Raw genomic sequence first — 22,585 nt, 5'->3', positions numbered from 1 at the left:
CCTGGTACTGGTGTCGGGACACTTTACTATCTGGCTGAGCTATGTCTTGACCAACCACCACAGCAGAATCGAAAGTGGCAGAGCGAAAGTGGCAGAATCAGCAAAGAAAGTGTTCTGTCCGGAATCAGCACTCTTCTGTGTAGAATTCTTGCGTATTCTGCATGGAATTTCTGCATGGAAAGTAATGTAGGAGGGAGACACAGACAATGTGTTGCAAAGTTGTGTTTAGAATTTTTTTTGACAATTCCGCGTCGAATCCACAAGGAAATTCCGCATGCATTCTGTGCTGAAAAGTTTCACAGAGGAAAATCAAAGCCCCATTGATTTCCACCAGGAAAAGAATGAATATGTCCATTCTTCTGGCAGAAAGCAGATCTGCCACAGAATTTTCGCTGTGTGAACTGCAGAGCAGAATTTCTATTGAATTCAATGGAAATTGCTTCTGCAGCAATTTTATGGGTGAAAATTTCAGTGCAGATTCACGCAGAAATTCTGCCGCAGACAACCTCCATTTCCTTCTGATAGATGAATGTCAGCTTGGTTTATTCAACCCATTCCCACCAGAGAATTTAAAAGCAAGTGTAGTAATGTGGGTGGGAAAGATGTCGTAAATTATAAATTAGCCCTGGTGCCATGTACTTGACATTTTTGTACCAGCATATGAACACGTTCTCCCATCGTCACCCTCTCTGTGTATCAGTAACACTAAGTGTAATATTTAAGATAGAACCTGAAGCAAAAGTGGCTAAGGTCAAGACGTAAGGACAATGTCCCCCCATCTTCTCTTCTTCTGGTCTGGTAATAGGTCTTTTATAGGAGGCAAGCAGAAGCCTTTTGATAGAGCATTACAATGACCTCGGGGGACATCACTCCATGATTCTGGGGCCTGAATTATTCATTGACAAACTCTACATCTCTACGCAACCCCCTCACTCCTCTGTTCCTTGCCTATGGGTGCTGGAAAAGCTACTCATTATCAGCCTGCTCCCTGGATAATATAACACATTTCCAGCAATCCACCCCTCCCATCTATCCTGCTGTCTCGTTCTCAGCTGCATACATTTTTGTCACCCAAGTCAACCCTCGAAAACTTTTCATCTATTTGGCAGCCGAAAGGGAGTGCATATAGTGTCAGTGATTTTGGTGGGAATAATGAGCATGGTAGTCTTTATTTGGTCACTTGTTTACCATGGCTAGAGTGTTTTCACCAAAACTCCCACCACCATTTGTCTGGTACAGTGACGGGAGGAGTTGCACTTAGCTGATGGTGGTAGAAGTCTCCCGGCACTCCCTGTGTATGTGTCCTGGCTGATGGTGTTTGGGGTGCACTTGATGGTTGTGTGCTAAATGAGACAGACATAAGGTGTAACTTGTCCCACAGTGTAGCTCAGAGGCAGGAAAACACATCTGTTTGTCTCAAGGTCTGGCTCAGAGCAGGGCTGTATTAACAGCTGCTGCTGCCCTAGGCACTAAACCTGAAGATGCCCCAACTTCACGCACCTATTGGCAATACTAGACCTGACCAATACCACCGTACCCCCCACCCCCCTGAAAAAGACACCAGATTTACTGGCAAGTCTGAACGGGAGGAGGGAAAAATAAAAACAAAAAAAAAATAGTTTTTCTGTCCCCCTGCTCCCTGGTGCTGCTCCCTTGCATGGTGCTGCCCTAGGCACCGGACCACGGGTGCCTAATGGTAAATACGGCCTGGCTCCAAGGCAGGGCCACTCACTGGTGCTGCAATTCCCAATGGCGGGAAGGTAAACTATATTCACCCTGCAATAGGCTTGACCAGACACCCATTTAGGTTCTAATATAAAACTATGATACCCTTGTTCAGCTTAGCCCCACAGTTTAGGTTTTTCTCCCTGTACACCAGCTTAACACTAGGTCTGAACAATGTCCTGGACTGACTTCTTGGCAGGAGCTCCTTGTCCCATTCTGTGCTGGATTACACACTGCTCTGAACTTACCTCTTAGTGCTGTGGCCCAGGTTGTTGGAACTGATGTTGGGCCTGCTGGTGGGTTCTGGTGTTTTGGAGGCTACTTGTCACGGTGGCCAGGAGCAGTAACACCAACCCCCGGACATGCGGCAACCAGACCTTGGTTGGGACTAAGGTCTGGTGCAAGTGCGGCGATAGAGATGAGTCCCATTTTAAACAACTTTCAGACTTTACTGAAAATAGTAAGAAACAGTGTTCAGGTACTTAGTGCAAAAATAATCAATACAATACTCCAACAAGTAGATAGGTGAGTTGATAGAAGAAAACAGTAACGGGTGATAGGGACCGGATAGGAGGGCCCTTGCCTAATGTACCAGGTACTCTGCTAGGATGTGGTGAAGTGTCTCTAGTGTTTGAAGTTGAAGATGAGTATGGATGAGTCTCAGTTATCTAACTTAACCGCCTTCCGCCTCACAGTGTCGGGTTTCCGTCCTACTGCGGTCATACGAGTCCCAGGTCTCTGCTCTGGGTGGAGCTGGCTTGTAGAACCCTTCCTACAAAGCTGAGCGTCTTGTAAGGAGAGAGTAATATTCAAAATGTTAGTCTATGGGGCAGTGAAACTAAATGGACCCCCTAGCTCATAGCCTACAATGAAATATACATTAACTGAATGCAGGGACCATCACAAAATACGCAATGTATCCCAGAGAATAAACACAGCGATACTCACCAATATAGCAATTCTTATTTTATTAAATCATGCTGGGTTTTAATGCCTCTGCCAAATGGGATTAGCAGAGTTAAGATGACAGAGGATGTCTTCTTTTTGGTATCCTCACCCCATCTTATGTCCTAAATTCTGATTCTGACTGGTGGGATATCCTCAATGCTTTGATTTGTATCAAGGTACAAGACTGCCACTGCCGCAAGGTTTCCCATTCCTTTTTTTTTAATCAGATGTTTTTTTATTAACACTTTCATTGCGGTACAGACAGGCATATAAGACATTTCAGGTACATACTTCAATCCATTGTACATTTACGGATACAAATATTGGAGGTACATTTGGTATCTAATACAAGGCATACCCTATACCCATAAGGAGCTTTTAGCAGTGTCTGCAATGAATCCACCATTTTCCACATTTGTCTCCCAACTAACAAAAACAAACAAAATAACTTGTTCTTGTGCACATCTCAACATTTCTGTCATGTAGGTTTCCCCTTCCTTAGTGAACCATCAGATGGCCATGGGGCAGTAATTTGCACCTGGTCTGATGTTGCCCACTTTACAGCCCGGCCGCAGGCACACTGTGCAACTGCATGGGCTTAGCTAAGGCCACCCATGTCTTTAGTTTAGTAAACAGAGCCAGCAAAAAGAATAAGATCAGTTCCTATCAGTAAGGGCCCTATTCCACCGGACGATTATCGTTCAGATTATCGTTAAATCGTTCGAATCTAAATGATAATCGTTCGGTTGAAATGCAGTAACGATTAACGACCGAACGAGAAATCGTTGATCGCTTTATAAGACCTGGACCTATTTTTATCGTTGCTCGTTCGCAAAACGTTCGCAAATCGTTCGCATTGAATAAGACATCGTTCGGTCGTTCGCAATAGATACGAACGCAATAGCGAAGAAATACGGAAGAAGAAACGATCGCAATTACGATCATAAGTAACGATTATCGTTCCATGGAAATGAGTGAACGTTTTCAGGTCTTTCGCAATAGCGGTCGTTTGAGATCGTTAATCGTTAACGATTATGCTAACGATAATCGTCCGGTGGAATAGGGCCCTTAGCCTACTTGTTGATGGTTTCCAATCACTGCGGAACATCTTCACATCAACATATCAACAATACAGGATAACGCTGTATACAGTATGTTAATAGAATCAACAGAGTTTAGATGAGGTTAGAGATAACCATGGAAACCAAAGGATTTCACAGCCTTGGAATAGAGGAAAATTAGTGGCTCTTTAGAGAGAGTGAAAACAGGATATAGGCCATTCTTTAGCAATCATGGACAGCACTGGAGATCATTAGGATTAATATTCATGAGTGAGTGGTTTCTATTGCATTGATAAGTTCTGTTCTCATAAATATTCATACCCCACATAAAATATAGGTTGTAGATGACAAATGAGATTGGAGGCCACTCCTTCACCAATATGCTAAATGAGGATATCAATAACATTACTAGCAGACTCCTGAATGACACATCAACCTACATGCTTATGTGGTGTCCCACCACGGGTGTTGCTATTGGTTACACCCTTCGCAAAAGCCTATACTTATTGTAAGTAAGTGGTGATGTAGTTGTGATAAAGTTTCGCCACTAGATGTCGCTATTGTGGATATGTGTACTCAGTAGCTGCACGGCTGAAGTATGGAGAGGGTTATTGTTTATTTGTGTGTCACATGGATCTGTGAACCTATAGGAGTATCTTCTTCTGCCCTATCATCTTTCACTTTACTTCTTTTTGCACTCTTCACCCATTCACAGCCCACCTTACAGGGAGCTGTAGATAGGAAATCACGAGGGTAGAGGAAGTGTAGAGATTCATTTGTATTGGATGTTGTAGGGGAAGGACGCAAGCTAGAACGCTCCCCACAGTGGCTCCTTTGGGCCCTGGCCCTTTGCCAGGTCCCCAGCCTTAAAGAGTAGGCTTAGGTTCCTGTATGGTGAGGAAGCAAGACAAGACGCACCTAACATTTTCTCTTCAAGTAACCTTACACAACACTATGCAGTGTTAAGCCCTTCACAGGAGAGGACAAGTCAGAGATTATCTTAACCCACGCCGTGGACTAGGAGAGTCACAGTGCAGGACAGTATCCACTAAAGCCAAAGAAAGCTAGGAACTGATCTGGATAGAGCAAAGTTGCCAGAAGCTTATGAACTCAGCAGGAAACCCTCAGCAGTCCACTCGTCACAGATAACAAGGTCTGGGGCTTGTGTCACCCTCTAGGACGGGTCCCCCGACACTGGTAGGGCAACAGGTGGTTCATTCCGACCAAGGTCGATGCACGGGCACAATTATTCTCTCTCAAGTATTCTCATATCTCTACCTCATCCTCCAACATCCCGGCAGAGCACATTACTACTTGGGTTGGGACTCTCACAACATCCTCTTCTCTGCTCCTCTGATTCTTCTACGTATCTCTCAGCAGGCAACCCAGTCAGCACGAATGTACTCCTCGCTATACTCCTGTCACAGATCTGGATCCTGTGCTATCAAGTGTATTATCAAGTGTGTTATTAAGTGTAACTTATACTGTCAAGGCAAAGTTGTATGTTCTGCTGCACACAAGTACTTTCAGAGTAAACAAGAGATTATTCACGGTAAAGAGACTCTGTGATTCTTCGTCCCACACCAACACAGTATATACTCACTCCTTGGGACATTTTACTTTCTGCGGGTGGCAGTGCCAATAGTCTGGGAGGGTCACTACACCACTCCGGCCCACCGTGATCACAACAGCCCAAGGGATCCTGTAGCAGACCGGCAGGTCACTGACCATAGGGGAACAAGGTGTATCCGGCCCTTTAAACTAAAAGCAGGTGTGCCACCGTACCTGTGTGCCAAACCGGCAGGTGACCGGCCGTTCTTCCGTCATAACCCCACGGGGGCTCACCAGACTTATATATATTGCAACTTAACTGGACAAATTAGCCATCAGGACACTAGGACAGCTGTGTGTGTAAGGTTGTGAGAGATGTAATGGCACCATATTGGTTGTTCTCCAACTCTACGGAGTTGGAGAACAACTCTACACACTACGGAATCGCACGGATAGCTTCCAGTGGATTCTGTGCACACTCCCGCTTGAAATTCTGCCCATGCCATAGGCTCAGGCAGATTCCGCTGTCCACTCAAAGAATTGATGAGCATTAAATGGAGCCTATGGGACAGGTGAAACTTCAAGCGGGAGTGCTTTTAAGTAGAACTGGGTTTGGTCTGGGTTTCCTGACTGTATTATGGCTCACTTTATAGAGTCATAATACAATCAAGAGGTCCAGACCAAACCTACTGGCTTTAAAGGGAACTTCTCAATATGAATTGCGTCCAAGCTCAAGACATCTTGTTATAGAGCAGAAGCTGGGCACACAGCTATATAGTCATTTTTTAATGTATCTCTCTGCTCTTTCTGGGCTAAGTAGTCAAGTGGGCAGACCTACTCAGTGACTGACAGCTGTGTATAACTGTAAATAAACAGAGAGCTGCCAGTTAGTAAGCAGGACCGCCCACTTGACTACTTAGCCCAGAATGAGCAGAAATTGGCATGAATCCCAAGCTATCCTGGAACTTTTTCTTCAATACTTTATATCAGTCTGCTTTATAACATGCTGCTTATAGATTGGACTGTATTTCCCAGCTGCTAGGTTCCCTTTAAGCAAATAATTTCGCTTGCCATGTGGTACTGTTATTACAGGAATAAAATGCGAATTACCCGCCTCTCCCATTGTCTTCCCCCAGTAAAACCCTACAAGTCAAGATTGTTGATGATGAAGAATATGAGAAACAAGAGAACTTCTATGTGGTCCTGGAGGAGCCTCGATGGATGAAACGTGGGATTTCAGGTACCTGGGAATTATCTTGTCATTTCCCTGTCCGGACCCCCACTCTCATGTTACTAAATTAGATATATATAATGGTCCAATCATAAAGCTGCACTTCTCCTGGCATGGAAGAGGTTAATCCCAGCCACCTAAAAATAGTCTGTTAATTAGGAAATGTATGACAGTATTTACTAATGGTTTATACGGCTCACATCATCTCCAGTGGATACCAGGCATTGATTTCCTTGGTTACTTAGTTGCTAAGCAACCTGCAGATGATTACACTTTTGCCTAGCAACATGTTTTATCGGTTGCCTAGGAGAATCATACTGTGGTAAATCGTTGACGAAACAGTATACGGCGCTGTAACGCAGCAAAATCAGTTGAAACAGTTGCTTAGCAACAGGCAGTATGGCAGAAAAGTCTAGAAAGAGGTAGTGGAATGAGGGTAGGACTCACAGCTTTCCTGCACTGTGTAGACTCTCTGCAGATTCTGGAGATATCCCAGGCCGTGTTACGCATCCCAAAACCTCATCTCAACCTCAATAACCTCATGTTATTATTGGAGTTATCATAGTGACCTCACATGGCCGCTTTCCATGGAAACTGCAACCAATTTTGATATTGAAAACATGGCTGAATATTAAGTTCCAGTTTTAGGCTATGTTTCCACAGTGTACAAACAAAGGCCGTTCCGTCATGATCATGATCATTAAGGCTGGGTTCACACTGCGTTTTTGCAATCCGTTTTTTGCAAAAAACAGATGAAAAAAACGGATGCATTTGTGTACATCCGTTTTGATCTGTTTTTCCATTGACTTCCATTGTAAAAAAACGGATCAAAATGGATCCATTTTTTTTGACTGACACAAAAACGTAGCTGACACTACTTTTGTGTCCATTAAAAAAACTGATCCGTTTTAATCAGTTTTTTTTACATTGGAAGTCAATGGAAAAAACGGATCAAAACGGATACACAAAAATGCATCCGTTTTTTCCATCGTTTTTTTGCAAAAAAAACGGATTTAAAAAACGATTGCAAAAACGCAGTGTGAACCCAGCTTAATTCCGACTATAGGAAGTGTTAACCAGCGGCTATTTACGGGGAACAGCCATTGTGAACCATATGTGAACATAGCCTTAAAGGGATATTCTAGTGAATACTTTAATCATCTATGTACTGGATAAGTGATAAATGCTCCACCAGGCCCGGCTTTCTAGGCCCCCTTTATGTGGTTAGAAGGAGATTGAATGGAGATACTGCTTATTAAAGGGGAATTCCACCTGAATATCAAAGAAATCACAATTATATACCAAAGTCAAATTCATGCTGACTGCAGCCTTGATTCTACATCCTATAGAGGATATCCATGTAGCTTCTATTGAGCCCTTAAAGGGGTATTCCCATCTGATAAAGTTATCCCCCATCCCAGTATTAATACCCCCCACTTCCTTAGCGATTCTGAGACCATACCCCACTCTATTTTAAAGGGAGACTGGGGTATGTTGGATTTCAACTGCATTTTGGCCTCAGAATGATAAGCTATTACCAGAATATTCTGTTTACATTTGGAACACATTAAAGGCTGCGTTCACACGTAGCAAAAGTGGCGGAGTTCTCCGCCTTGGAATGCTGCCAGCCTACCTGTGATAATGAGTCCAATAAGTCATATGAGTCCAATAAGTCTATGGGAGGCTCGCGCGCCTCCTCTCTCAGCGCTGAAGAATAAACATGTTCATGGGATTTTAAGGACATACTACGTCACCTTTAAAATAAAAAGACCGACACCATACTTAATGGAGAAAAAATGAGGCCGCGGCCATTTGTCAAAGATAATATTAGAATAAATAAACTTTTGTACTTTAATTTATCAAAACCATCACTTACCAACTACTGTAAAGACCTCAATAAAATAAACTGAACCTTTAAACCATAACATCACAGAATTATTCACCCGCCAGAGGCGAGCAACATTACCTCTCCTTCTAATAAATGACCGCGACAGGAAATGAGAACAGATAAATAAATAAAAAATATATATATATTATTATTAGGGGCGGGCGGGCGACTGCCCAACAGCACAGGTGTGTGATCTCCAGATGCTGAGGTAAGAATGTACCACACATCTGGATTCCAGATGTTAAATAACTTACAACCAGGAGGATCATGGTAAAGAATTGACCAATGAACCTCCTGTCACTGGGGCTCTGACTTATTCTGACACCCCAACGACGACTTTCCATAGGACAGAAGACTGAACTATGAGAATCTGCCGCCACACAGCTGTGTACAAACATCACAGCTGTAAAATCCCCCACAGGTTTTCCCGCCCTCAGCCCCAGCTATACAGATGTCCCCAAATCCCATGTAGAGCACTCCATAATGTCCGGGCTCTTGCCATTCTTCAGCATGGAGAGAGGAGTGGCGCGAGTCTCCCATAGACTGTCATTATGACAAGGAGGCTGGCGGCATTCTGCAGCGGAGAAACACTTGGCTAAGCCAAATGTTTATGTGTATGGAGTGATCAGCAAAGATAGGCTTTCAGGTGACCAAACCTTTAAGGCCCCTTTTTATGGGTCATTATCAGTAGACAGGACCATTCACCGACAATTATAAGCCTGTGTAAAAGGGACAGCGATTAGCCAGCAAGTCACTCGTTCGACAGCTGATCACATCTTTTGTGCAGCCATTTAAATCATTGTCCGCGCATCTTCCAGTGTAAACAGGAATGTGCTGCCGACAATGATAAATTTAAAGTATTCTACTGAAACATAACTTTTGATATGTTGCTGTCCATGGTGAGACTAAAGGTCCTATTCCACGGAGCGATTATCTTAGCTGACAGACCACTCAGCCAATCACTGGCCAGGACCGCCGCGACCAGTAATTGGCTGAGCACTCTGTCAGCTCAGACAGGCCGCTCAGAAGCTGCTGCTGCACACGGGACCGGGAGGAAGAAGGAGCGCAGGAGAAGACCTGCAACATGTTTGGGCAAAGTATGGTGTTTAAACAAGGGCTGACAATGGGGTAACAATGTCCCTGCAGCCCTCGCTAAACGATTATCGGGCCGTGTAATAAGCCCAGTAAATGAGTGGCAATCTAGCAGATCGGCCCTCATTTACATTATTGATCAGGCCCCCATTGGCCTTAGGACCCTTACAATTCCTTCCATACTTGTTATTATCTATTTAATCCCAGTTCTGAGCTGTTGCTTTCTGCTGAAGGCACAAAAATCTGTGCGTGAGCTTTTCTATCTGTCTCCCCCTCCTCCCCCCTCCCTTCTGAGACAGCTGATGTAAACAAGTCCATGGCAGGTTGTATCTGCGACATTGTAGCTTCTTTGTAATGCTGGGAGGATTAATCACAGCAAGTTCATTAGCAACTTGACCTCAGAATAACCATTCCCGCGTTACAAAGCAGCTACAATGTTGCAGATAAAGCCTGCCATAGACTTGTTTGCATCAGTCCTCTCAGAAGAAAGGGGGGAGAAGGGGAAGACAGGCTCACACACAGATTTCTGTGTTTTCAACAAAAAGCAGCAGCTGAGAACTGGGGGAAGGAAACTGAATAGATAATAACAAGTATGGAATGAATTGAAGATATGTTTGAGTGGAATACCTCTTTAATAAGCCACGCCACATGAACAATACAGCAATTGATTAAGTCTCATAAGGGCTCAGCCTATGGCTGTATCCATGTGTTTCAGGCAGTCCTCAGGCCGCATCCCTCTACAGTGGGATTCAATGCCGATTGTTCGGGTTCGTGCGGCATTTTCACTCATCTGTAGTGCCTGCCTCTCGTTGATTTTTTTTTTTTTTTTGCAAGTGTAAAACTATAACTCCCAACATGCCCTGCCAGCCCCAGAGGGGAACACTAGCATGTTGTATGGTAGAATATGAACATCAGCAGGAAGGACTCGCCTGTCTATGGCTTTATGTGTAATCAGAACAGACATAGCCTAATGTTAATGGTCCATCATGCGGCGTAGAATCTAGAAGTCTCTGACCTCTCAGAGAGGCTCATTATTATTATTTTTATTATATAAGACCATTGTTATACTGGAACATTTGTGGCGATACAATTATTAGAAAAACAGGAGAGATCGGGTCATTGCACAGTGTACAAAAAGCCATGTAGGGGGGAAATAATGTGCACTTCCCACGGTCAGCCACTCCTTATAGAAGGCGACGCTCTTTATCTCCTCTACAATAACCTCATACTCCGGTCAACAGATTTAGATAGGATTGGGACTAATATTTGTAGTGGTTACATGGTTAATAAAGTCTATTAAAGTAACACTCCAGATAAAACTGATAACACAGTACAGGATCTAAGGAGGCGGAGCATTCAAACACACAAGAGACTATCCCTGTGTCATGCTCCACCCCTTCAGGCCATGTATTGGAAATAACACAGAATACCAATATTCATGGGATGTCTGGCAGACAAAAAAATCCCTTTAAATGTACCCATAAATCATTGTGATATGTAGAATCTCTAATATTGTTAGCACTTATTTTCATAGTAAGAAAAATCTGAGAATTTGTTGCTTCCTAAAATATTTGTAACCGTATTAGTCACAAATCTGAGAAAGGTGTTGGAGGTGATTTGCGCAAAACATACTTGCAAAAATAAAAATAGAAGCTGAGAGCATGGCATTAAAAACCTCAAAATGCTCCCTTACCAACTAGGCACTTAGGTGTTCTGCTATGTCATTAAAGTACTAAAGCGAATGGCAGTGCCTGATGCCCTGCATGCCATTCTCCGACAGTGCCTGATGTATCCCATTGTCTTTAAGAGGGTCCATCAGGAATGTGTCATGGTGTTTGGCATTTTATTGGGCAGAAAAATTCCAGCATGCTGTGCTATTTTTTCTGAGAGAGAACAATATAATAAATGTATATTAATAATATTTCCTAACCAGTATGATGGGTAACTAAAAGATGTAGGTGTCTTAACATTGCCCTCTAGTGGTAAGGGGTGTATTTTTTTCTTACCTGTTTTATGTTGTCATTCATTGATCCAATTGATTTTACTCTGTAGTATAAATCTTAGTAACAATCAACATGTTGCTGTATACATACCTCTTGCATCTGGGTTCACACTGTGTTTTTGCAATCAGTTTAACGTATACGTTTTATGTAAAAAAAACAGATGCAATTTTTTCATTGACTTCCATTATAAAAAACGGATCAAAACGGATGCATTTTTTTTTTTTTTTTAACGGACACAAAAGTAGTGTTGACTATGTTTTTCTGTCCGTTAAAAGTAATTAAGATACCTTTAACAAATTGCAAAAACGCAGTGTGAACCCAGTGGGTCTGACAGATTCATTTCAACCCTTATTATTTATTCTTTCCAGCCAAAAGCCCAATAGAAACATAGGATATACATATCCCAAAGGGACTTTGTTTTTTGTTCCTGTTTGGATTTTAATATTGCTCTATTAAATAAAATGGAAGAATTAGCTGATATTGATAGTGACTATTGCCTAGTGGCGCATTTACAGTAGGGAGAAAAAACTGCTAAAGGGCCTGTGTGTGCGTGTCATGTCAAAAGTTTATTAAACAACAGTTCCACTTTAAGGTGTAACTGTCATTTTATTTATTTATTTTTTTACAGAAATACACAGAATAGTACAAGCGATTTCAAGAAACTCTTTAATAGGTTTTATTAGGCCAAAACCTCTTCATGTACTCAAAAAGCTGTTTTGCAGCCCCACCCCCCTCACTTCTTATCTGTTACTGTTCTGAGAAAGTCAACTGCATTACACAGGAGCAAAGAGAAGATGGCTTACTAAATCAATTATAACCTATGGACGGGGGAGGGGCCAAGGGGGATGAGTGAGCAGGAAAAGCAGACAAGCAGCCCATGCAGTTTGAAGACTGGGCAAATAAAATGCTGTATTCACAGGTCAGAAAGCTCAGTGCTGGTTTGGGAACTTTGTGAGATAAGATTGCAGAATGTTGTGCTGTGCAGGGCTGCCTTTTCTCCTCTCTGTACTCACGCACCCCCCTCAGCCCCTCCATAGACCATTATGGACTCAGAAAACCTGCTTTTTCTAAAGTGAGGGGGGAGGCTGCAAAACAGCTTTTGGAGTACTGAAGGAAACTCTAGCATAATAAAACCTATTACATAGTTTCTTAAATGGCTTGTACTATTGATACTTATTGATTTTGGGAAAGTGACATTTATATGATTTCAAAAATATAGATCTGTGTATAATCATGTAAAATTAAGTATAAGGTAAAAATGGTGATAGAGATACAAAATATATTATCTACACAGTACCGTATATAGCAGGGATGGGGAACCTTTGGCCCTTCAGCTGATACAAAACTAAAATTCCTATCATGCCTGGACAGCTGAAGCTAAAGTTTGGGCTGTCCAGGCATGATGGGAATTGTAGTTTTGCAACAGCTAGAGAGCCAAGGTTCCCTACCCCTGATATATAGTGTGGCTACGAGTGAACATACAGAGCGGTATAAGTGAGATGCATGTGGTTGGCGGAGGGGTAACTTTTCATTCTTGACATTTGATACTTCAATTCTGTCTTTTCACTTTCTTCTCTCTCTCCAGCTCTGTTACTCAATCAGGGTAAGATCATTTCTTTGTCTTTAATCTTTTTCCGTATTGCATCTGATACACCCCAAACCATTCCAACCATCTGGCATCCGATAGATAGGATCTCCCACTGGTCAGTCATATGGTCCGTTATTTGCCTGAACACGGAATTAATAGTTTCACACCTGAAAGATAAAAGATGATTCTAATTGGTCCTTATTTTTCTCATAATTCCTGTTAATTCTCATAATTCCTATTTGAGGATATCTAATAAAATATAGTTTATAATAGTCGATAATAATCTATAAAATATAATCACTCCCTGCCATGAGTTATAAACTGAGGAGGAACCCGGCAGTAAGTGTACAGTTTGGCTGCAGCACCACTGCAGGTGAGATTAAAGGGGTTGGACACTTTATAATAAAATAGTTCCGTGTACAGTATTAGTAACTGTACTCACTGTATATACTGACAGCAGTTCCCTGTGTACCTCATAGGGCTAAAATTACACCCCCCTTGTCCAGGCTGTGCTGCCCCGCTCTGTGGTAAGTCTGTCCATAAAATGGCCGACATGGAGGAGCATGTGACCATGCCCCACCCTAAATGTCCTCCATAGGCATATACAGGCTCAGTGGTGGACACTGAGGGGGCGGAGCATGGTTCACATTCCAATCAATAGGCTGTCAGTGTGTAGTATGGACATGCTGGGTCCTTCAGATGAAAAGACACTCTTTGTAGCCTCTTTTACCTTTAATAGATAAGGTTCCTGGTCACCATACCCAACTGTATAAAATTATTAAGTTGAAAATGTGTTTTTAAATTAAACAACCCCTTTAAGTGTATTATTCAGTTCCACTGATGTTAGTGGGTATAATGTAGCATAAATCATGTCCTGATATACAATTGAGATTTCTAAGACATCTTTTCTATGTAACTAGATGAGGAAGACAAGAAGCTGTCTGCAGAGGAGGAGGAGGCTCGGAGGATTGCAGAGATGGGAAAGCCAATACTCGGAGAGCACTCCAAGTTGGAGATCATTATTGAAGAGTCTTATGAATTCAAGGTAGCGGCTATATCCTTTTCAGTATTGTTACATTGTAAGATGCCTGAACACCATTACTGGTGAAAGTTCCAGTATACTAGGACACCGGAAAAATTTCTGGCACCACTACTGGTATTCAACTCAAGACAAGACAAGTTATTTAAAGTACCCATAAGGCTATGATCATATTCTGTGCTGGCTGGTTACGGTATAGCATGAGCACAGTGTTGGTACTTCCTTGAGACATGGCATATATTCCCTTCGGTACAGGTAGCAGTTGGAGCCTTTATTCAGAACTCTTTTATCCAGTTATCCTTGATCCGTTCCAGGTCCCTCAGCATCTACTTATGTGTCCTCCTTACTCCTAACCATAGAAGTCAGAGGTATACAATGCAAAAAGGTAACCACACAGAAAACAGAATCCAGTCCTCAGCAGAAGAAAATATAATAGAAAAGACCCTTACTTTATTTTAAAAAAAATTGTACAACCATCTTGTGCATATAAAATCAGTACCAAAAAGCACATCTAACAGTGACATACTAGAAGGTCTTCAAGTTCTTTATCAAGAACTTCCTGTTTGAAAGGTGCCAGAGACATCCCATTAAAACAGATAGCAGGCTGGACTCAGCGGGCGGGGGTTCCACTCGGAATTTCGACCTTTTTTCTGTAGTGTGAATGGGCCCTAAGGGCACCAATGACACTTGCTTTTGTGCTTAACCACCATGACCACCCAAGGATGAAGTTACCATTATGACATCCTTAAGGCTGGCCACTTCAGAGACTAAACCTGTGCACTACCATGAGGTTTAAAGAGGACCTGTCACCCCCCGTGCCGGGGTGACAGGCTCCTGACCCCCTGCTAGATCCTCCTATACTCACCTAATTGCGCCGGGTCCCGCTTCCTGATGCGGTCGGGTCACGGAGATTTCAGCTCCCGAAGCCCAGTGCGCGCGCACACAGCAGAGTCCGACGCTCATAGAGAATGAATGGGGAGTCCGATGCTCCGTCATTCTCTATGGGCATCGGACTCTCCTGTCAGCGCGCGCGCCGTGCTTCGGGAGCTGAAATCTCCGTGACCCGACCGCATCAGGAAGCGTGACCCGGTGCGATTAGGTAAGTATAGGGCGCTCTAACGGGGGTCGGGAGCCTGTCACCCTGGCAAGGAGGGTGACAGGTATCCTTTAACATTCTCTATTACTTAACATATCTTGCCTGCAACTTTCACCTGACTCCTGGAACACCAAACTTAGACTGTGACACTATATAAAAAAGTGTTTTTTTGTTGTTGTTTTTTTTACTTTGGCACACCTAATTACATTCCGTGAACGTGGAAGCATAAATTAGTGGACGACAGCTCACCGGGGTGAATGGTGCACGGCACGTTTCGAAATGTTCAGTAGAAATGTTCAATTAGCCAGCACTTCATATAAAACGTGAATTTATTAGGTTCCCATTAAAAGAAAGGACAGAAGAACTTTACTTCGCATGTTTTAACATGCTACTTTGGTATCTCTCTTTGTCCTTTCTTTTAATGGAAACCTAATAAATTAAAGTTTTATATGGAGTGCTCTCTAATTGGACATTTCTATTAAACACCATGAACGTATACAGTGGGGAAAAAAGTATTTACTCAGTCACCAATAGTGCAAGTTCTCTCACTTAAAAAGATGAGAGGCGTCTGTAATTTACATCATAGGTAGACCTCAACTATGAGAGACAAAATGAGAAAACAAATCCTGAAAATCACATTGTCTGATTTTGTAAGAATTTGTTTGCAAATTATGGTGGAAAATAAGTATTTGGTCACCTACAAACCATCAAGATTTCTGGCTCTCACAGACCTGTAACTTCTTCTTTAAGAGTCTCCTCTTTCCTCCACTTATTACCTTTAGTAATGGCACCTGTTTAAACTTGTTATCAGTATGAAAAGACACCTGCGCATACCCTCAAACAGTCAGACTCCAAACTCCACTATGGTAAAGACCAAAGAGCTGTCAAAGGACACCAGAAACAAAATTGTAGCCCGGCACCAGGCTGGGAAGACTGAATCTGCAATAGGCAACCAGCTTGGAGTGAAGAAATCAACTGTGGGAGCAATAATTAGAAAATGGAAGACATACAAGACCACTGATAATCTCCCTCGATCTGGGGCTCCACGCAAAATCTCACCCTGTGGGGTCAAAATGATCACAAGAACGGTGAGCAAAAATACCAGAACCACGCGGGGGGCCTAGTGAATGAACTGCAGAGAGCTGGGACCAATGTAACAAAGCCTACCATCAGTAACACACTACGCCGCCAGGGACTCAGATCCTGCAGTGCCAGACGTGTCCCACTTCCTAAGCCAGTACATGTCCGGGCCCGTCTGAAGTTTGCTAGAGAGCATTTGGATGATCCAGAAGAGTATTGGGAGAATGTCCTATGGTCTGATGAAACCAAAGTGGAACTGTCTGGTAGAAACACAAGTTGTCGTGTTTGGAGGAAAAAGAATACTGAGTTGCATCCATCAAACACCATACCTACTGTAAAGCATGGGGGTGGAAACATCATGCTTTGGGGCTGAAAGAATGAATGGGGCCAGGACGACTGATCCGGGTACATGAAAGAATGAATGGGGACATGTATCGTGAGATTTTGAGTGCAAACCTCCTTCCATCAGCAAGGGCATTGAAGATGAAATGTGGCTGGGTCTTTCAACATGACAATGATCCAAAGCACACCGCCAGGGCAACGAAGGAGTGGCTTCGTAAGAAGCATTTCAACTTGGACTACCTGAGCCACATGAACTGTGCCCTCTGCTGACATCCATCTATCTCCTCATCTGGATGCAGGGGGAATAGAGCTCTTCCATAGGGCTGTGTAGGCCTGTGCTGTTGGGACTCCTAGCTACTATATACTTGTGCTGCCCCCCTTATACTGCCTGCCCTGCTATCCGCTAGCGCTCTCCAGTATCCTCACTCCTATTAGTGTACGCCATGGGAGGCTCGAAAGGAGGCACAAAAAAGAAATCTAAGGGGCCTGTTCCTGCACATATAAAAGTTGTGTCCGACGAGGATTCGGGCTCTGAGGGACAGGAGGGAGAGATGTCCTTAAATGCGCCCCTATCTGACAAAGTTCAGGCTCAGACCGCCCAAAAGCTGGGAAAGTTTGCGGACTCACCTGACAGGGACGGCGCTCCCTCACCTCTTTCTGTCTTTGAAGGGTCCATGAGTCCCCCCCGCCTGCACTCTCCTGAGAGATCACAATATTCAGCATCCACTATTGACCAGAAGCTATCTGAAGTACTGGCCGCCATCAGTACCTGTCAAACTATGATGGTGTCTAAGGTGGACGAGCTTCGCCAAGACTTCGTTATGCTACGTCATGAGACGCAAAAGCTGCGGGAGCGCACATCCGAGGTAGAGAGGAGAGTTTCTGATGTTGAGGACACTGTCCGCCCTATTCCAGACCAACTCACAGAGATGCGCAGACAAATAAAGGCAGTCACTGAGCGAGCTGATGACTTTGAGAACCGCCTGAGACACAACAATGTCCGTATTATTGGGCTGCCAGAAAAAACTGAGGGCCCAGACCCAGTTCGATTTGTTGAAGCATGGCTGAAAGACATACTTCCGGATGATACCTTCTCTGATTTCTTCACCGTGGAACGGGCGCACAGGGTCCCGGCTAGAGCTCCTCCTCCTGGGGCTCCTCCTCGTCCGTTTCTAGTCCGTTTTCTCCACTTTCGAGACAGGGATGCTGTGCTCCGGGCGGTTCGCATCAAAGGTGAAGTCAAGGTGGACAATTCTAGAGTCTCTTTCTATCCAGACTTCTCAATGGACTTACGCAAAGCACGCACTCAGTTCACAGAGGTCAGAGTGAAGTTGAGGGCGAAGGGCTACAAGTATGCTATGCTTTATCCGGCCAGACTGAGGGTCATCGATGGCAGAGATACAAGATTCTTCACGTCACCAGCTGAGGCGCTAAGATGGGCTGAGGCTGCCCCGCCGATCCAGCCGGGGGCTGCCGACCGGGCTGCTGACTGACCGCCACACGTCCTGTGGCCGGATACCCGATAGTTGCCTATATCTGGACAGTTTCCCAGGATACTTTTATAATTCAAATGTCCAGTGTGCTGTCGTTGCAGTGGCATTCCTTGCCAGGGAATATTGGTGGAGTGTTGTTTTGTTCTAATTTTTCTTCTTTTCAGTGTATCAGACCGTACATGATTAGCTACTGTTAGTCTTAGTATCAGTTAGGGCAGAGACTTCGCCCCTAGGGGGTTCAATAGTTAAGGGTCTAGGTCTGCACAGGTTGTAGTGTTAGACAGGGTGTTTAGGTTTCACAGTTCTTTTAGAATAGTTGCTATACCAGTACATCTTAGAGTAGCTGAAGATGTTTACTGTTTTGATTATGTGTTTGTGGTGTGCTTGTGTGAATGTCTGGTGGGCCTCCCTCCCCTCCCTGCAGGAGTTACTATGTTGGATCCTCTGGTTCCCATTCCCGTATGATATATTTTATATTCCCTTATTATGGCCACTCTGAAGATTTTTAGCTGGAACGTGAGAGGGCTCAATTCTCAATGTTATTAAAAAACATGCCCCTCACATTGTATGTCTCTCTGAGACTCATCTTACAGGCCAGAAAGTCCTGGCACTCAAGAAAGCTTGGATAGCTAGTGGTTACCATGCGACTTACTCTACTTATGCCAGGGGGGTCTCCGTCCTAATTTCCAAAGCTTTGCCCCTTAACGTCACCCAGGCGGCATGTGATCATTTTGGTCGCTATGTTATTATTCACTGCAGGTGTAACTCTCTGTCCTTTACTCTTGTTAGTGTCTATGTCCCCCCCCCCTTCTCTGTATCCTTGCTTGAGCACATCTCGGGGAAGCTGGCTTCCTTTCCTCCAGATCCTGTCATATACATAGGTGATTTTAATGCTGTTCTTCATCCTCATCTAGACAGATCCAGTGGTGTGGACGCCGCGTCCTCGCCCTTCTTGTCTTGGAGCTCAGCCCTCAGCCTCACTGACGTTTGGCGCTGGAAGTATCCTACGGATACCAGGTACTCCTTTTACTCCTCAGTGCATAAATCCTTTTCCAGAATTGATCTTGCTCTGGTATCCCCTGATCTGTTGCCGTTTGTCCAATCTATTGAGTATACTGCTCGGGGGATATCAGACCATTCTGCTGTCGTTCTCTCTTTGCGCTTAAGATCTCATCCTTCCCTGATAGTCTGGCGGATGCACCCTGGTTGGCTAAGCTCCCCTGATGTGCAGGATGCACTGCATTCTGCGCACACTAGTTACTGGGAGCATAACTCTGATTACCCTGATCCCCTGATACGCTGGGATGCGTATAAAGCTACCATCCGGGGCGCCTTCGTCACTAGTGTTAAAAGTCTACGGGCTCGATGTCGGGAGAGAGAGGAGACGCTGAGCAGGGAAATGTTGCAGGCTGAGGCACGTCTTGTCTCTGACCCTTCGGATGATAATTATAAAGTGTGGGCTAAAAAACAGAGGGCCCTTGTTGTAGTTCAAAAGGAGCGGGCAGACAGGAAACTGCTAGCCAGAGAGGCCTCTATCTTTGAATTCGGGGATAAAAATGGTAGGTTACTGGCCTATCTGGCCAGAAATGAGCGGCCTCTCACATCTATTCCATTAGTGCTGGACTCCAGTGGCGAGGAGATTGCTAACCCTATAGACGTAAACAAAGTTTTCTTCAACTTCTATAAAGATCTATATTCCTCTAAATATGCACTAACACCTCAGGATATCGAAGAGTTTCTTGCGGACCTCCCCTTAACACCCCTTATGGGTTCCCAAGCAGGGCTCCTAGATTCCCCCATTACAGTGGAGGAGATAGTGGAGGCTGTTAAGGCAATGCCACCGGGTAAGACCCCTGGGTTGGACGGGCTAGTTGGGGAATGGTATCAGCTCAACGGTGAGCTTCTGGCCCCTCGGCTGCTCTCCCTTTTTCAGGGTGCCCTGGACTCTGGTAAACTATCGGATTCCCTCAGGGAGGCTCTTATCATTTTATTATTAAAACCAGGTAAGGACGCCAGGTTACCTGACTCCTATCGTCCCATCTCTTTACTAAACTTCGACACAAAGGTTCTAGCAAAAATTCTTGCGACCCGCCTGATTGCTGTTATTACTTCTGTAGTACATCCGGATCAGACCGGGTTCATGCCGGGTCGGGCCACAGATATTAATATCCAGCGCCTCCACCTGAACATAGCTGCAGCCTGTGCTGATGCCTCTCCGGGCTTTGTCCTTGGCCTTGACATATATAAAGCATTTGACTCGGTGGAATGGCCATATCTGTGGGCTCTCCTGGCGAGACTTCGCTTTGGTCCTGATTTCATTGCCTGGGTTCGTTTGCTGTATGCTGCTCCTCTTGCTCGCATTCGAACCAACTTAGATATTTCTGCACCCTTTCCCCTGGAGCGAGGGACGAGACAGGGATGCCCGCTTTCCCCCTTTCTCTTTGCGATAGCTATGGAGCCTTTAGCGGCGGCCGTCCGTGTCTCTCCCTCGATCTGTGTCATTACAAGGGGCACCCTGGTGGAGAAGGTATCCATGTACGCGGACGACACGCTGGTGTATCTGGCTGATGTAGATTCCTCATTAAGGAACTTGCTTGCTGTCCTTGACACCTTTGGTGCTGTATCAGGCCTCAGGGTCAACTGGTCTAAATCCTCCCTGTTCCCCCTCTCGGCTGCATACGCCAGCGCGTCCCCACTTCCTGTTCCTCTGCAGGTGGTTCATCGATTTAGGTATTTGGGGGTTGAAGTCACTGCGTCCCTTGAGAGTTACATACCTCTGAACCTGGAACCCCTGGTAACCACTACCGAGGCTCGTCTTCGAGCCTGGTCTTCTCTGCCCTTATCACTGATGGGGAGAATTAATATCTTTAAAATGATTTATCTGCCTAAATTTATCTACTTATTTCATGCGTCTCCCTCTTTCCCGAGTCGTGCCTTTTTTGGGCGCATTGAGAGAATGTTGAGATCGTTTTATTGGCAGGGGAAACCCCCGCGAATCAAGTTAGCTTCACTGCAGGCGTCCAAGCGTCAGGGGGGGTTGGCTGCTCCTAATGTCCGAAACTATTTCCTTGCTTCTCAGCTTGTATATGCAAATTGGTGGTTGGATCTGGACCTGAGGAACCCCGCGGTAAATGTGGCGGGTGCTCTAATGGGCTCTTACGAAGGGCTTACAAATGCCCTTTATCGCTATACCCCTTCCTCCTCGTATGTCGCTCCAATTCTGACCGTGGCAAGGGTGTGGTCCGTGGCTCACAGGATGAAGCCTAATGATAAATTCTCCCCTAGAATGCCCCTGTGGCTTAATCCCCATTTGCCGCATTTGCTGTCGCTCCCTGTCTCTGTCCTGTGGGGCAAACATGGTGTAAAATTCCTGTCTCACCTGTTCTCTGAGTCACACGAATTTTTATCCTTTGACCAACTGAGGTCTGCCCACGGTATACCACAGACAGCCTTTTTCCACTATTTTCAACTGCGGCATGCGGTGAGTTCTCAATTTAACACACTCATGCTCCCCTTGGCATTCTCTGAACCAGAACTTCTCCTGGGTGCTACGGACCTCCCCAAACCACTGACGCAAGCATATCAACTGCTGCAATCAGATTCTTCCCCCTTTGCCAAAGCCTTTGAGGCATGGGCGCAAGACATTCCGACCCTGACAGTGACTCAATGGAAGGAGGTTGAAGCCACTTTCTATCCCACAGTGGTGAGTTCTAGAGATGTGCTCATACAGTTTCGTTTCCTACTTAGGCTATACTATACCCCTGAGCGTCTTTGCAAGATGGGGATTATGACAACAGCTGTTTGCTTCAGATGTCAGGGAGCAGTGGGGTCATTTTTGCATGCGGTCTGGGACTGCCCGAGAGTCATGCCCTTCTGGAGAGAAGTTATGGCCTTTATGGCCGACCACTTTGAGTTTCCTCATATCTGCTCCCCTGAGATCTGTCTGCTGGGTCTCATCAATGAGGTGACACACAGCAAACACTATAGGTTGTTCATTCGCTTTCTTCTATTTTGTGCCCGCAAAGTCATTATAATGGAATGGAAGAGTCCTGATGTTCCATCATTAACTAGGTGGATACGGTTAGTCAACACATATGTCCCGCTGTACCAAGCTTTGTATGAAAGCAGAAAATGCCCACAAAAATTCAAAAAGATATGGATCCATTGGATGTCACTGGAAGAGACTAATGTAAGGCCTGGTTGAGTTCTTTTTGCTATATCGGGTGCTATTATCTTGGGTCGTGCGGGATGGGGGAGGGAGAGCCATGTGTGAATGGTTTTATGTGTGCGGGTGAGTGTTAAGTTTGTCCTCAATTGGGAGTTCGCTCTCTACATACTCATACCCCCGTTTGGGTTTGCCGGTGCAAGGCACCCTGTTAATACTTCCTGTATAATGCTTGTATTTTCCATACGCTGTCAAGCGGCTTGAGCACCGCTACCGTAATTAT

General features: G+C 44.6%; 1 protein-coding gene across 3 annotated transcripts in view; it reads left to right on the top strand.

The window, feature by feature from the left end:
- Positions 1-22,585, top strand: part of SLC8A2 (solute carrier family 8 member A2) — a 79,918-nt gene that overhangs the window by 45,185 nt on the left and 12,148 nt on the right. For all 3 annotated transcript variants that reach the window (XM_069943336.1, XM_069943338.1, XM_069943337.1), the window contains exons 2-4: positions 6,422-6,525; positions 13,085-13,102; positions 14,008-14,132. In XM_069943336.1, the coding sequence (XP_069799437.1) occupies positions 6,422-6,525; positions 13,085-13,102; positions 14,008-14,132 (247 nt within the window). The remainder of the gene's footprint in view (positions 1-6,421; positions 6,526-13,084; positions 13,103-14,007; positions 14,133-22,585) is intronic.

Source organism: Dendropsophus ebraccatus, chromosome 10 (assembly GCF_027789765.1).
Source record: "Dendropsophus ebraccatus isolate aDenEbr1 chromosome 10, aDenEbr1.pat, whole genome shotgun sequence".
Classification (NCBI taxonomy): Eukaryota; Metazoa; Chordata; class Amphibia; order Anura; family Hylidae; genus Dendropsophus; species Dendropsophus ebraccatus.
Note: the sequence above shows the minus strand (reverse complement) of the source record. Positions and strands in the feature narration are given on the sequence as shown.